We start from the raw sequence: 17335 nt of genomic DNA on the forward strand, positions 1-17335 counted from the left end.
TCGGGATTTATATCAAAAAACATAATGTATGAATAAAAAATTCGAATTCTTGATATCAAAGAATTGATTTCTATGATGCGCCGTTTTCATATTTTTGAGGTTTTTCTGATATCAAAAAAGAAATTCTTGATATCATTTAATTTGAATTCTTGATATCAAAAAATCATTTTCTGATATCAAAATTTCGAATTCTTGATAACAAAAAAATATTTTTAATATCAGAAATTAGAATTTGTGATATCAGAGAATGAATGACTTTTATTTTTTTTTATATCAAGAATTCGAATATTTGATATCAAGAACTCGAATTTTTTTTATATCAAAAATTACTTTTTTGATATCATAAAATCCATAAATCCCGAAGATGTTTTGTTATCACAAAATGATTTCTTGATATCAGAAATTTGAATTCTTGATTTAAAAAAAAAAAATGATTTTCTGATATCAAAAAATCGAGTTTTTGATATAACAGCATTTTCTGATATGAAGAATTCGAATTATTGATAACAAGAATTTCTTTTTTGAAATCAGAAAATACCTCAAAAATACTAAAACGGTGCCTCATACGGAAGTTGCTTTAATTGAAACCTTAAATCATTTTTTTTACATTAAAGGACACATATTACCTAGCTCTAAACCGATTTGCTTTAAAGTCCGGCGAAAACAAAACAATTATAATAGTTTTTCTAAATATATGTGCTAAAAAAGCTTTTTATGTTAATGCAGTCCTTATGGTTATATCTCGGTCAACTCCTTGACATGACAAAGTTCTTACCTCATTTTGAAAACTCTCGGAGTACATCATAAATTCTGTTGTCAATGAAATTATAAAATATATAAAAAAGATATTCTGGACGATTATGAAAGACATGTTTTTTAATTCTGTATCATAAATCAAACAAAACAAAATGAATATATGTTACAATAAGCTGTCATCCACAGAATATGAAATAGAAGAGGCCCAGGGGCCACATCGCTCACCTGAGCAATTTGCTAGGAAAAAGCGCATGCATATCAGATCAGAACTGAAAGTTAACTGAAAGGGGGGGGGGGGGGGGGCTTGATTCCACATGAGTTTCATATTTCCTGCCCTAGTGGTTATTGAGAAGAAGATTTTTTTAAATATGCCATTAATTTCTCTCTAATTCATAATTATACCCCAGCTCCGAAGGATACTGTTTTACCCTTGTGTACCTGTCTGTCCGTAACAAATTTTTCGTCGCAGTTTTCTCATCAACCTATCATAGCAGATGCTTGAAATTTTAGTACACTGTTTGTTTAGGCATGCCATATGGTGGGATTAAGTTTGATATGAATGTGATGTCAACTTCCTGTTTGTCTGTGCATCTGTCTGTAATGGAACTTGTGTACATAACATGATAGTGTTTATTCACATCAGAGCGGGGTTTTTCCTAGTAACCATTGGCTCACAGATTTCTTGTTATCTCCCCTTTAAAAAAGGGCATGGCCCTCATTTGAACAAACTTGAATTCTCTTTACCCAAAGATACGTTGTAGCAAGTTTGGTTAAAATAGGCCCAGTGGTTCTCGAGAAGAAGATGAAAATATGAAAGGTTTACAACGATGACAATGACGACGACGGCAGACAACGGACAAATTTTGATCAGAAAAGTTCTATTGAGCCTTTGGCTCAGGTGAGCTAAAAAAGAAAGAAATTATACACTTGAAGGAAACGGATAATTTAATTTGCTTACTAATTTACATAATGATTATAATTGAATGTTTTATATAATAGTAAAGATAAGACTTTTCTGTAAATCAAACAATTAAACTCTTTCGCGTTTCAAAGATATTTAAGATAACAGAGGAAGTTCAGAATCAATCTATCTATAGAAAAAATAGTTTATTCAATTTCTAATAGTTGATGTTTTTAATAAGAAGGTAAATCACATGATACATCATATATATCTACAACTTATATCGTATTATTACCTCAGACAAACCATATATAACTTTAAGAATCACTAGTGTAATACTAAAATATTTTCTGCCATTCAACCAGGGACGTACGTAGCATCGTTTTGAAAAGTGGATAAAAACACAATTCAAATTATCACAGAAATAAAAAAAACAAATAAATTGCTGTAAAAACCCAAGACTTCGATTACGGGGGCATAAAAAAGAACAAGATGTGTTTGTGAAACACGAATGCCCCCCGTATGGCAACATGCCAAATGCAAATTTCATATATTGGTACCAAAAGTAGGGTATTATCATTGGAAATACAATTGTGAAATAGTAAAGTAAGCCAAGGTTTAAATATTTCATAAGTACAGAAATCTTCAAGGTCAAGGTCATTGGTATCCTATGAAAGGCCTAGCCACAAAAAATACACATGTAACGTATGGAAGCTCTAGCCCTTACCGTTCAGAAGTTATTGCCAAGGTTAAAATTTTGAAAAGTAGGTCAAACTTCAAGGTCAAGGTTGAATGATTGATTTATATTGTTTAACGCCGAGGCAGCAATATTATAGTTTGCAGCTAACTGTAAAGTTTCACGTTACGTCACAATCTTTTTCGTCAGATGCATCCAGCGTAAACAATTCATGTGATTGGTCAACTCAAATTATCAACATTGACACGGAAATAGTCTGTTGCACGAGCAACCAATCAGGGGTAAGAAGAAAGTTCCAGTCGTAAAGCATGCGGATAGGAGGCGTGTGCAATTTACCTCGAGTGCAGCTGCCAACTAGATCGTGACGTAACGTGAAACTTTACAGTTAGCTGCAAATGATAATATTTCAGCCATATTTCGGCGGACAAGTTTGTTTATTGACCGGTTTTGTGAAAGTTTTTGGTTTCTCTGGCGGCCATCAATGAGCCTACTCTTTTTCGAACACCAGAGAAACGGTCTTTTGCGTGCCAAGGGGGTTCATTTAATGTCCCATCCGACGGCTTAAAATTAAAGAAATATGTAAACTGTTGTAAATATGTAAACTGTTAAAAATAAAATGATCTAAATATATTTCATGAAAGATTAGATCAAGGTTGAAGGGTTGCAATCAAATGAAAGGTCTTGTCTTAGGGATTAAATATGAAAAGTATGAAAGCACTAGCCCTAACCTTTTAAAAGGAATGGTCGAGGTTTTCTTTTAAAAAGTAGGTCAAACTCCAAGGTCAAAGTCAAAGTGTCAAAAGTCTTGCCATAACATGAAAGGCTTTGTCACAAGGATTAAATTTGTAAAATGTGAAAGCATTAGCCATAACTTTTAAAGTTATGGTCAAGGTTTGCGTTTTGAAAGAAAGTCAAACTCAAAGGTCAAGGTCAAACAGTCAAAGTTCTTGGTATCCAATGAAGGGTCTTTTCACAAGAATTACATATGTGAAGTATGAAAGCCCTATCCCTTAATGTTCAAACGTTATGGCTAAGGTTAAAGTTTTTTCAAAAGTAAAAAAATCTCCAAGGTCAAAAGGTTAAGGATGTTGGTATCCAATGAAATGTCTTGTCACAAAAAGTACATATGTGAGGTATAAATGTCCTAGTTACTACAATTCAAAAGATATGACTAAAGAAAAAGTTTGGAAATTTTGTGTTTAAGTGGGTCAAACTCCAAGGTCAAGGTCAAATTTGCTGGTACCCAGAGAAAGGTCTTGTCACAAGGAATACACATGTGAAATATAAAAATGATAGCTCCACTAAATCAAAAGTTATGGGCAAGGTTAAAGTTTTTGCGGACAAACAGATAGACAGAGAGACAGACGGACGGACACGACAAAAACTATATACCCCAGAAACTTCGTTGCGCTTCGGGGCATAAAAAGCCTTTTTATGGTGGTGAGGTGGGGTGATAATGCTTCATACTTAACTTTACATTCCAACTTAACACAGATCCGCGTTTTCGAAGGTGTGTGTTTTCTAGATGTGGGCAGGGTCACATTTTACTTGGTATGTATATAATGACTGCATGCAAACTCCACCCCCCCCCTTCCCCCTAGATCCGCGCATGACAAAAATTATGTAATTGCTAGCTCTCGAGAGCGCCTGCAAAGTTCTACGGTAGTCCATATGTCTGGAGTACGCATGCTCGGCTTCACGATCGACTTGGGCATTCTGGGAAGACTTTATGGTCTAGTTCTCTGGGAAAACGACAATAGATAGACTGTGTGATAACAATTTCGTTGTGTCATTAATTTCTGTTTGATTATGAAGTTTAACGTAAACTACACAAGAAAAACTTGCCAAGATTCTAGACATCTAGCTTGCGAGTTAATGTAACCCAACTATTATTCGTGATCGAGTGTCACGACTTACTTTAAGTCACAAATATTAATCGCCGCGAACTATTTAATTTGCTTTGTTTTATGTACAATGTTTCCTTATTTGTGGAAATTAAAAACTGTCGAATCGCGAATAATAGTTGGTTTACAGTATACCATCTTCCTGGATATATTGCCGTAAACCTCATTTTCTTTTCAAAATTTGTCGACAAGACACAAAAAGCGTTTGTTAAAATGCAGTTCAACACTGATATAATTTAATTCTATAAATTACACTTCACAAAAAAATTATAGCTCTATTAACTATCACACTTCAGACTCATTAAACATTAAAGAATTCAGCTTAAAAATGTTTAAAAATTGCTACGGCGCTAGATCACCAATTTTCTTTTTTTGCGCCCGAATCGAAAGATCCGAGGCGTATATTGTGTCTTTGTCTGTCTGTCTGTCTGTTTGTCTGCAAACTTTATCCATAACCTTTGAACAATGAATGGTTAAGGCTTCTTATTTGGTATGCATACTCCACTAATCAACTTCTTTCTAATAATACCAAGTTCAATGACCTTGTGATCTTGACAGTGGCCTTTATGCTATAAATAGTTTTTTCAAACTTTGTTGCTATCTTTAATTAAAGATAAACTTGTTTTATTAAAGCATTGAATTCATATTTTTGGCTGTCTTCGGTCCTATAACACACCTGGGGCTCGTTTCTCAAAAAGTCGTAGATTTGGGCCTAAGTTAGTCCGACTAAAAAAGTTATGCCAAAATTTATACGGGCCTAAATCACGTTTCAGAAAGCGGCGTAAGACTGGGTCCAGGACTAAGACCTCTCCGCTAGATACTACACTGTAAGCATGCGCAGATCGTATTTTATTTGGTTTAGAGACTACAATGACATGTGGCGGATCAAATTAATATTACACTTGAACCTAAATAAAGGATGTTAAGCACGGGAAGCACGAGCAGGCTTGCATGTTTTCCCTTTTCACCGTCTTTCAAACATATCTATTACGCAAACCCATCTGTATTTTCAAGTTCAACGCATAATTGCCATTAATATTGTAGCGGATTCAGATACATGTGTATCTTGAAAAAGGGGCAGATTGGGGCCGGGTTAGGCGCCCACAGCCACACTAAAAAAACTGACTGAGTAAATCTTTTATTATAATTTTGGACACAGCCTCCCTCCCCCTCTATATCCACAAGTGTTATATTAGATATCTACCTTAAAACCGAATGATGTACATACATGATTATACATACATTTACTTGCTAAATTTTGAAATAAAAAGTTATTTTCTTATATACGAGTAAAAGTCATATATGGCTAGGCTGGAACAGGCTCGTAGCAAAAGTTTTGAAAGTCGGGGGGGGGGGGGAACCAGTATCTGAACAAGTATCAGAGCCCCCGACCAACAGACGTACTGTTAAAAGTTTATCAGTTATGAAATCATAATTATCATAAAAAGAATTATTGAAACATGGATAAGAGAATTATTTTTAAAAAATGATCAGACATAGAGTGTATATATGGTTTTCCTTGGCTCCCGTTTTTGTTAAAATTTAGACGTAAATAAACCTCAATGAAATTTATGTTTTGTGAAAGAATAAAATTTATATATTTATTTTATCTTTATATTGATTTAAGAAATATGCAGAGAATTAAGGGTTTTTTTAGTTTTAAACAAAACTTCAAAAAACGACAATTTTGACGCAGTATTTATATATATAAGCGAGGATTTTATATACGTGCGAGCCTTGAACAAGAAAGAAATTTACAAATGTAAAACATTTTCTGAATATGTGCCTAAAATGGCCCATACCATATACCGGTATAATTCTTTTTTAAAAATTCAATCAATTTATTCAATTTGAACTAGACATATATTGGCAATCTAGGTGATACATGTATTACATTTTGGACATACAGTTTTACATGGATATCGTTATGATAATTTACATAGGCCATGTAGAAATAGTACATAATTATGTACATGTATATACACCATTTGCTTTATAACATACGCATTCTCAAATTCAATGGAAATATTTTAGAAATTTATATATAAAAAAAAAAAAAAATACTAGATTTCTTGCCTGCAATATGGTTCACGTTGAAGAATTCGATTTAAAACTATTAAGCTTTTGCAAGCCATTAAGAAAAAACGAATAACCCATCTACACTTCTCACCTCTTGACAATGAGTGAACAGTCTTATAAACAGAATACTTTAAGTATAATACTCGAACATTTTAGAAATTCAAATTTTTATGTTTTATTAATATATTTAAACAATTAAAGGGGAAAATTAAAGAAGGTTGACTTGGTTGATGGCACAGAATATTTCTCATTATCTAAAATATATTTTTAAAAATGAATATTGTTTGAGGGTTTATTGAAACATTATTCATTAAAAAAATTATCCGGGACCCTGCATCGATTTTAAAAAGTAATATTCAGAGAATAGAAATGCTGAAAGTGGGCGTCAGCCCATAGATTATACACCTTTTTAAACAGAAAACGCATACTGTAATTGCAATTAAAAAAACGGGAGGGTTGCGCCCCCCTCCATCCCACAACGAGTGCCTACATTTTTAAAAAATAAAATCTGACACTTCTTAAATTTCTATCCAGCTAGAATTCAAAATTCTTAATTACAAATTTTTAGTTCATCCCACCTTTTGCGGAGTAAAGTTTGCATCTCTACTTGTCTACATAATATTACATGTATATGTTGTTTATTAATTTTCATGATTTTTCGCATATCATATAATGATGTGCATTGGCGTCGGAAGGAAATTGAAAGTGGGGGGGGGGGGGGAGGAGGGGTTAAGTGTAAAAAAAATATACCTTCAAAAAAAAAAACCTGACATGCAAAAAAAAAAAAAAAAAAAAAAAAGAAATGTCCTTTTCCCAAACACGAAAATCCTATTCCTCATTTCTAACCTATATTGCGACTTGTCTGTGACTGGAAAGTGGGGGGGGGGGGGGGGGCTAAACCTATGCAGCAATATTCAATGTCTATACTAAATATATATTTGGAAAAACAGTAGGGGGGGGTAAGCCTCCAGTAGCACCCACGGTTCCGACGCCAATGATGTGCATGTATATGAATAGGTATTATATAGCAGAAATAATTATTTTTTTAACTCTTTATGATTAAAACACTTGCCATTTTCCCAAGTTGTGTACAGACTAAGAACTTACGCCTACTTATGAGCAGGCCTAGATTTAAACCAAAATTTAGTCTCGACTAAGTCTCCGCCTTTTTGTGAAACGCAACTTAGTCCGACTTCCGGGTTTAGTCACTGATTTAGTCCAGACTAAGCTTACGCCTGGTCGTAGGCCTTTTTGAGAAACGATCCCCTAACGCGCGGTATGATAAAATTGTCGGCACGATCAGGTGTGTTATAGGACCGAAGACAGCCAAAAATATGAATTCAATGCTTATATTTACATTCTCTAATTTTCATTTTTCATACTTGCTTATTTTGTTTATCTTTAATGTGAATTTAACGCCCTTCACAACTGACGCAGTTGATAGACGTAAGAGCCGTTTGTGACGTCAGATGACGTTGCAAAGTTAAATAACGCAAACAAACATTGGGAGGAAAAAAGTGACAGATTAATTTTAAACGCACATTTGTAGTATTTTTACGTTAATTTAACAGAATTATAGTTTTTGATTAAATTGAGTCAAAACATTGTACATTTTGGTGTTCCCAGATTAAAGAAAATGCATATAGTTCCTACTGTGTATTCTAACGCGAAGTGACAAGGTTTCGCGTGTGTTATAGAAATTTGAATGTCGTGGATTTCTAATGAATTTCATATGGAAAAAATACACGGAATGTAAATATATTATGTTATGATATTAAATACGCATTATCGTAGAGGTAGGCCGAACCCGATCATTAAATTTTCTGTGTGACAGTTATGACTTTAAAAATGCACAGACAGGCAGTCTTTGTTCCTGTTTTCTGCTGTAGGAATTAGTTATATGTGACTGCAAATAACCGGGTAGTCGGACTACTGGGCTGTCGGACTATCGGACTGTCGGACTATCGGACCGTCGGACTATTGGGCTGTCGGACTATCGGACCGTCGGACTATTGAGCTGTCGGACTATCGGACCGTCTGAATACTGGGCGGTCACCATCAAATTCAACATTTTTTTTTATATTGAGCTAGATGAGCATATTTCATATTCGGATTACTAGGCAGTAGTACTACGATGATAGCGTCTGTTCTAGAGAGTTCTACGTTCTTTGTTGCGAATGAGACATAAAGACCAGTCCATCGCATGAAACCGTATAAAAGAAAGTTCCAATTTCGAGAATAGAATAAATAACTGCGAACGATAGTATTGTTTTCCCGCCTGTCTCCACATCAATTTTCAAACGTTAACATCTTCGATAAAATTTTGATATTTTTAATCGATAATTAAATGAATTTTTGTAAAACAATACTTTTTTCTGGAAACAAGAGAGATAACTGTAATATGTTGGCAAAACTTGTGTTTTTTACGATAGAAATCAATGGAAAACTACGACGGCGTATTAGTGCCATTTTAACAATGTAGAATTTTTTTTTTTAAATCGTTTGTACGATTTAATAAATCGTTTGTACGATTTAGTAAATCGTTTGTACGATTTAGTAAATCGTTTGTACGATTTAATAAATCGTTTGTACGATTTAGTAAATCGTTTGTACGATTTAGTAAATCGTTTGTACGATTTAATAAATCGTTTGTACAATTTAGTGAATCGTTTGTACGATTTAATAAATCGTTTGTACAATTTAATAAATCGTTTGTACAATTTGTTTGTTAAATCGTTTGTACAATTTATTAAATCGTTTGTACAATTTATTAAATCGTTTGTACGATTTAATAAATCGTTTGTACAATTTAGTGAATCATTTGTACGATTTAATAAATCGTTTGTACAATTTAGTAAATCGTTTGTACAATTTAATAAATCGTACGAACGATTTATTAAATTGTACAAACGATTTATTAAATCGTACAAACGATTTAAAAAAAAAATTCTACATTGTTAAAATGGCACTAATACGCCGTCGTAGAAAACGGAAAGTGTTATAAAACATATCCGCCCGTGTCACAGGTTTTTTACAGGTAATATTGACTTTTATTTTAAACATTCATACTAAAGCTCTTTGTGTGACGTTGGGGGAGCATATGTTTTTAGACAAAAATGCTTTATATTCCACGTATTCCAAAGCGATTTACAAATGAAACATTATATTTCATTAATATATTTTTTTTATTTATTTGCTTAAAACATAGGAAGATATATAAGGTACATTTAATCATATCAAAGAATATTTCAAAATATGGTGGTACATGTACCTGAAAGTCCGATTTCGATGGAAAATTTCGTATACCCCCCTTTTTTCAAGAGCTAGAGGTATGGCTGGCTAATTTACTATTTAGTGCCGATATTGTGACAATTCATTAATTTCCATAGAACTTTTCTTTATTTATTGACAAATTGCCATTTATATTGAATTAATGGTTGCAAAATGCAGGCGGTAGTCGAAAGCTAGCGTGCGTATTTCTTTACAGATTTCAACCGCACGTGGTGAATGATTGATTTCTTCTCAAGGGGGTCGTTACAATGTAAAACAACAAGCAAGCAATTTTACTTAACTTCTAAAAATTAAATTCTTGAGTGCGGATAGTTTGTTTCAAACAAATTTTATTTATCATTTTCACCCCCATTTATACCTCCAATCAACAGGCTACATGCTAAAGCATCCAAATTTTCAATATCTGATCCTAAATCGGAGAGTTTTGATATTTCATCGTCGACTTCATCGCTCTTGTAACATCCAATATAGTAATCCTTTTTACACGACGTACTGACTTTCCATGGACTTTTCCGATCGAGTTTGTGTTCCATTCCCTCAACAAACATGTCTTCGTTTTCGTCTTCCCTCATTGTCAACACATAAACATCCTTTGTAGTATTCTGAAATAGAACAAAAGGGAGATACAACTCCAATGTGTTAGGTATACGAAACAATTTTTTTTCAGCAATTTATCACTGCTATTGATAATGACAATACCTTGAAACAGATGACAGGGATTTTGTGCTTGGAGGCAGCAGCGATGGCGTAGTCAGAGTGCAGGACTCCATTCCGTAAAGATATAAAGACTGGCAATGGCACTCTTCCACTCAAATCTTCAGGGTAAACAAAAAGGGTATCATTCACTATTCACAGCATGATGTAGTTACTTTAATCAACTATATTGACATGCTTTGAATATGCAAGAAAACTCTTTTTTCTATTAAATTCAAGCAAATGTTATCATGACTTTCTTTTTTAACTTTTCGCAAATAAAATCAGGAATATGAATTTTCTATTAATTTAAATCATTCTTTAAACATGAACTTTTTAAAAATACGCCATGAAGAACATTTTTAAATGATTAATGTATTTTCACTCTAAAATCAGTAGAGCCCCACCCCAACACCAGAAACCCTGACCCTGGGGTCATGAAAATTACAATTTTGGTAGAAGCACTTTTGCTTAGTTTAACTATGTATTAAATTAGTCTGTTTAATACCCATGAGTAGAGGAGAAGATTTTCATAGAATAAATTTATTTTCATTGTGCAATCAACTAGAGCCCCGCCCTAACACTAGAACCCCTGACCCAGGGGCCATGAAATTCACAATTTTTGAAGAGGCGCTCTTGGTCATCATAAACTATGTACCAAGTTAATTTATTTAATACCCAGGAGCAGAGAAGGATACATGTATTTTCAATGAAATATTGCACGTACACAATAGATCTATATAGACCCACCCTAACACCAGAACCCCTGGCCAGGGGCCATGAATTTCACAATTTTCATAGAGGGCTCACTGCTTTTTAAAATAATGCCAACTGTTTGACTTCTTGACGTCCAAAAGTGAAAAAGATTTTTAATGATTGCATTAACTTTGGTGGTTTTAGCCACCCCTTGGGACCCAGGGGAGCAGGGACCATGAAATTTAAAAAAAATTGTTCCACTTCACCTATAGATGCTGTATACCAAATTTTGGTTGAAATCGGTTCCGTGGCTAAAAGAAGCTAAAAGTGTTTGACGTACGACTGACGACATGCGGCGAGGGACGAAAAAATAAAGCAATGTCACATGATTTTACGAAGGTTACCCAAAAAGTGAACTCCTAAATGTACTTACGTTGTCATATTGTGGTCTTCGCGTTTACCACAAATTGGTCATTGTGACCTACTTTTAATATCTTATGAGTATATCTTTATGTTTTATATAACAAGACGTCCAAGGGCCTTGAATCGCTCTTCTGATAAATTATACAATCTGTCAGTTCTATTTGAAGCCTCGAACTCTGAGTATCGCAAGATGCATGAACTGACAAAGTTTGATGATTTTTAGCCAGTAAGGGCTGAAGACATTTTAGTAAAGCTATAGAATACCATGAGTAGGTCACAGTGACCTACTTGTTTTATTTCAAATATTCTGAGGGCTCAAGATGCCTTGACAAGATAATTGACAAAGATTGATGTTTCTAAGCCAATAAGTACCCGAGATATTCAAAAGTAGGTCACTGTGACCTTTATAATGGTCAACATTTTCCGAATACCCAAGATGTCTTAACTGACAAAGTTAATCAATTCTAGCCAATAAGTACCTAAAATACTTAAATATAGCCATAACATTCAAAACAAGGTCACCATGACCTGCTTTTGGATCGACATTCTCCATATACCCAAGTTGCATCAACTGACAAAGTTTGATGATTCTAAGCTAATAAGTATTTACGATACTTAAATATAGCAATAAAATGTCAAAAGTAGGTCACCATGACATACATTTTATTGGCATTTTCCGAAGACCCAAGATACATCAACTGACAAAATTTGATGTTTCTAAGCTAATAAGTACCTGAGATAATTAAAAGTAAGTCATAGTGACCTACTTTGGTCGATATTCTCCGAAACCCCAAGATGCCTCAACTGACAAAGTTAAATATTCTAGGCCAATAAGTATCCGGATACTTACATATAGCCATAAAGTGTCAAAAGAAGGTCACCGTGACCTACTTTTTGGTTGAAATTCTCCGAAGAAGCAAGATGCATCAACTGACAAACTTTGATGATTCAAAGCCAATAAGTACCGTAGATTTTTAAATATAGTAATAAGACCCAAAATGCATAAATTGACAAAGATTGATGATCAAACGATCTTCAAAATATGCCTTTTAAACAATTAGAAAACAATTAGAAAACAAATGCCGGCAATATTCAAAAAGTAGGTCACGGTGTCCTACTTTTTCATAAACATGTTTTAAAGCCCCAAGATGCATCAACTTACAAGATTTGGTGATTATAAACCTCTCAGTGTCTAAGATAATGGGATTAAATGTTTTAGAAAAGATTAGCCATAAAATTCAAAAAGTAGGTCACGGTAACCTACTTTTAGGCTGACGTTGTTTTAAGACCCATTATGCATCAACTGACAAAGTATGAGATTCATAGGCCTTAAAGTGTTCAAAATATGCCTCCAAATCAATTTGAAAACAAGAACCCGTAAAATTTAAAATGTAGGTCACCGTGACCTAGTTTTGTGTAACATGATGTTAAGTCCTAAGATGCATCAACTAACAAGATTCGATGATTCTAGTCATTATAGTTAGCAAAATAACAACGTTTTTATTATGTGTAAATTTTGTTCAACTTTGAAGTGACCTTGAGACCATGCCTTTTACCCTAGGATCATGACTTAAACAATTTTTTGATTTTTAACATATCTTGACCATTGTAGGTAAGTTTGGTGAAAATCTGCTTGGTGGTTCTGGAGAAGATTTTTTAGCAACCAGAACTTTTGGTTTTATTTTCCTGATTATCTCTCCTTGTTTTAGGGTCCCATCTCTAGTTTTAGTATAAATGGTAGCCCTTTTGCCAAGGATACCCCATGACAAATTTGACAATGATTGGCCAAGGGGTTCTTGAGATATGGCCAATATTCTTAAAAGTTAACACACACCGCACACTGCACAAATGGACAACTTAAAATATTGAGGAAGGTCTTGTATGACATTAGGGTAAAGATCAATGAAGTTAACTTACACTGAGACATGCGAAGAAAATACGTCTGCTCATCTTCGTCCTCGTCAGTATCTCCTCTAACAAATTTCCGCACCCCCAGTTTTACCAGATTCTAGCATAATCAATCAAAAATTCAATCTAATTTTAACGGTAGTCCGATCCACAAGGATCTAAAAATCTATAGTGAAGTAAATGCATTACTGCTAAGTCCATTATCAAAGTAGGCAGGGGGTTCTGTCCTACAGCTGAACAAATAAAAATCTTCTTCATCTAAGTATACTTTGTACCAATCTTGATTACCATCGGTCTACTTAACTTGAGGAGAACTTAAAGAATTAAAACCTTTGCCTTACAGTCAGAGGAACAGAAGAGGGCAGAGGTGATTAGAAGAGTACACTAGAAAAGGTGAACAACTAGAACTTTACATGTACGAGGGGTGATCAAAAAGTTTGCGAACTATGATCTCTATCTATACAAAACCACAATGCAGATTGGAATAAAAATTGGTACACACATAGCCATACACAACTTCTATAAATAGCATATGTTGAATAAAGTTTTGCTCCTTGTTTGTGACGTCACAATATGAAAATGACCGTCATTAAGTAGGTCACTTGTGACGAAAAATGTGGGTTTTTTCAGTCGTACTCGTTCAACAAACGACTGTACAATTTATTGTATATCTTAGAAAGCCCTTTGCCGCAGCATATAAAATTTTTTACACAGTTTAGTAAGACAAATGACCTCCTATTAATTCAATCAATGATTGAAATGATCGTTTTAGTGAAGGACGGCAGATGGTTAAAATGATACCTGTCATGTTACCCAGTCAAAGCAAGTTTGAAAAGATACGTGTTTTAATTAAGCAATTTGCTATTAAAGACCTCCAATTTTCACTTTGAAAAATAGTTAAATATTTTAACAATGATATAATTATTAAATATCTAAGATATCGTTTACTTTAAATTTTAAACGTATTAGATATGATAAAAAGGATGCACCCATTCTCTATCCACCTTGAATAATAATAAGATTTGTGTTTTATGGTCGCAATGCTTATTTTTGGAAAGGATATTCTTATCCACCCATTCTGTTGCCGAGATTTGACCATTTCTGACAAATGAACTGTTCTTGTTATAAAAATTAACTTACATGGAAAGAAATATAAAACTCAGAAAAATCTTTCAGCTTTTGTGACAGAACGCTACGGAGGGGGCCACGTGGCCGCCAATATCACGTTATTCACGCATGCGCAGGACGGTGGCTGATGTTCATCAAAATTAGAGAGGATTAATTTAACATATAATCAACACTGAAACCAAATATTGTTTCTTTTATGGAAGTTTTTCAATTAGTTCAATGGTGATCACCCCTCGTATGTAAATTAATTATATAGACGTTACGTTGCATATATAAGATAAATACCTGAATGGTGTCAACGACAGTTTCTTTATGGATAACAACAACTTCATTCACAAACAATATTTTCTCAGCAGCCAGTTGACAAGGCACATGATGTTTACCTTTTTAAATGGAGCATCTTTTTGAGAACATTTAGCGTTTTTTTTTTTTTTGGGGGGGGGGGGGTCATTTAAATTTATAAAATTTTGCATAATCCACAGCGCCAGAGCACCTCATAAAATCGAACACTTACGTGCAAATTTTTTCACATCTTTTAGAGGTCGAAATCCATCTTCATTTTTATCGGATTCTTTTGCAACTTTGTGAGCAAAGATAAGATAAAGACTGTACTGCACTTCCGATGCAGATTTTTGAATTTCTTTCTGATACCAAAGTTCAACATCAATTTCAGCCTATAAAAATGATACTGTAATATTTGAAAGTAAATTCAATTAATGATTTAATTTAAGTGTCAACATTTCTTTATAAACAGATCAACTAACTTACCTTCGTGTCTTTATCTGTTACTGTCACATATCCTTTAATATCTTTAATTAAAATTGTAATGATGTTCATTAAATTGAGCACACCCGGTGAACGGTAAATGTAAATGTTTCGTAAACAGTGCACGGATTGCCATTGTTTCGGTATACCTTTCATAGGGTGTGTAATAAATCATGTATTACTCTGCTGAATGAGTAGGTACTCAAGTACCAGTCCATATAAAAATCAGAAAAAGTGATACATGAAGGTTCTCAGAGTTTGATAATTTTCCACAAAGTGCGAAGCGGATTATAAAAAAGCGTAAGTTGACCCAAATCAGATTATTCTCGATAATTTGGCCAAGAATTAGAGCCATTCCTTATAATTGAATTAAATAGAATAATTAAACAACTTTAGATGTAAAATTGTGTTGCTTTTATGAGTTCAAATTTACTGATACAGTATCAATAATAATACACAGTCTCGTAGTTACGGAAGTGATTGAAAGCGAGGGAAGGTAATAACTGATACATAGATGTAGCAGCCATGATGTTTGTTTACATGAGGTAAGATCGAGTAACTGTTTGGAGTAAAGGTACATTTATTAAATCTTGAATTTTCCATGGATCCAGAAGACTAGACATGAGGGGATTGCATGGATACAGATGATTCAGTTGGTTGTCAACGGGGTGTGTTCCCATTCCAAACCAAATTATACAGAATAATCTGCATTCCTTTTTGGAAATCAAGTAATGAGAGGCTAGAATACAAATAAAATGAAGTTATTGAGTCTTAATGATCAAGATACCTTTTCCATAATCGGGAAGATGTGTAGGATAATAAAAGTACGCTTCCTCATCCTTATCGCATCGAAAATCGGTAATCTGACCACGGATTTCCTGAAGAATAAGTACCAAAAATGTATCAATAAAAAAGATAAGTAAATTATTATTTTAATGCATTTAAGAAATATTTTTGATTTTTTTTATACAGACTTACCATATCATTTTCTGTTTCAAGAACAACGATACATTTATAGTTGTTTATTCTGTAATGGCATATGCCTTCTATTGTCCCCACAAGCCCTAGATATAATATAAGATAAAATGATATATTTCTTGTCTTAGGCAACGTACAAAGGTTCCCTCATTGTTCCTCAAAAACTCCGTTGTGTACAGGTATTTCCACTTTATACGTGTAATCTGCTCAAAAGGTAACAAACAACAGGCAGAAACATAGAGCAATAGCTCACCTAAGTCACTCTAATTAAAGTAAAATATACATTTAATTAATTGTCAAAGACGCATATACTGTACATCAAAATAAAGTTTAAATCTTAATAAAAACAGTTATGTATCCCATAATAATTTTGTAAATATAGCCATTTCATGACGTCGATCATTAGATATATCTGTACTCATAAATTAACAAAGAACTATATGCGATATATTGTATATACCTGCCCCCACAAAAGTTACATTTTGAAAACTTCATGAAATGTGCTGAATTCAATAAATTGTATGAGAAATATAAATTAACAGAACATATTATAGTTTCAAAGCAGTTTATTCACAATTTTTGTTTTTATGACGTCACAAACTAGTCCAATTTTAGAATTTTTTTCAGAAACAGGACAAAATTTCAACAATTTTAGCTTTTAAATTTATAGAGCGCATGTTTGTTCAGGATTAATATTTACACATTTCATTGATATTATCATTCTACACATTATATCAAAATATTGATCCTGAACACACATGCGCTCGGTGACTTTTACTCAAAATATCGACGAAATATGTACATTTTTCTGTAGAATTCATTAAAAACTGAAATTTACGTCATGTTTGTGACGTCATTACGTACATATGACGTCGTTACTTATGAAAATATTCAGTGCTTTGTAGTCAGCATATACTCCCCTGTTTAAGAACTTAATTAAATATACCTCCATCAAAGTTTGATTTGGGGGGCAAATATTGGTTATTACCGAATAAAGTTCTTTTGCAAATAAACTCTGAAACGACTGCACAAGAGTTCATACTTAAGCCTGTAGGAATACAGTAGGTATAAGATGATGTCCGTAAACTATATTCAGATTTCACTTGCATAGTAATT

The 17335-nt window shown here is 33.5% G+C and overlaps 1 protein-coding gene across 1 annotated transcript in view; it reads right to left on the bottom strand.

The window, feature by feature from the left end:
- The window catches only part of LOC134255618 (uncharacterized), a 59520-nt gene that overhangs the window by 21443 nt on the left and 20742 nt on the right, over positions 1 to 17335 (bottom strand). Inside the window, exons 12-19 of the mRNA XM_062738142.1 lie at positions 16220 to 16305; positions 16029 to 16119; positions 15245 to 15285; positions 14991 to 15150; positions 14762 to 14859; positions 13358 to 13448; positions 10328 to 10443; positions 9987 to 10230 (exon numbers count right to left, since the gene is read on the bottom strand). Of these exons, the coding sequence (XP_062594126.1) occupies positions 9987 to 10230; positions 10328 to 10443; positions 13358 to 13448; positions 14762 to 14859; positions 14991 to 15150; positions 15245 to 15285; positions 16029 to 16119; positions 16220 to 16305 (927 nt within the window). The remainder of the gene's footprint in view (positions 1 to 9986; positions 10231 to 10327; positions 10444 to 13357; positions 13449 to 14761; positions 14860 to 14990; positions 15151 to 15244; positions 15286 to 16028; positions 16120 to 16219; positions 16306 to 17335) is intronic.

The sequence above is a fragment of the Saccostrea cucullata genome, unplaced genomic scaffold (genome assembly GCF_032062105.1).
Source record: "Saccostrea cucullata isolate Sc308-1 unplaced genomic scaffold, CSIRO_AGI_Scuc_v1 ctg972, whole genome shotgun sequence".
Classification (NCBI taxonomy): Eukaryota; Metazoa; Mollusca; class Bivalvia; order Ostreida; family Ostreidae; genus Saccostrea; species Saccostrea cuccullata.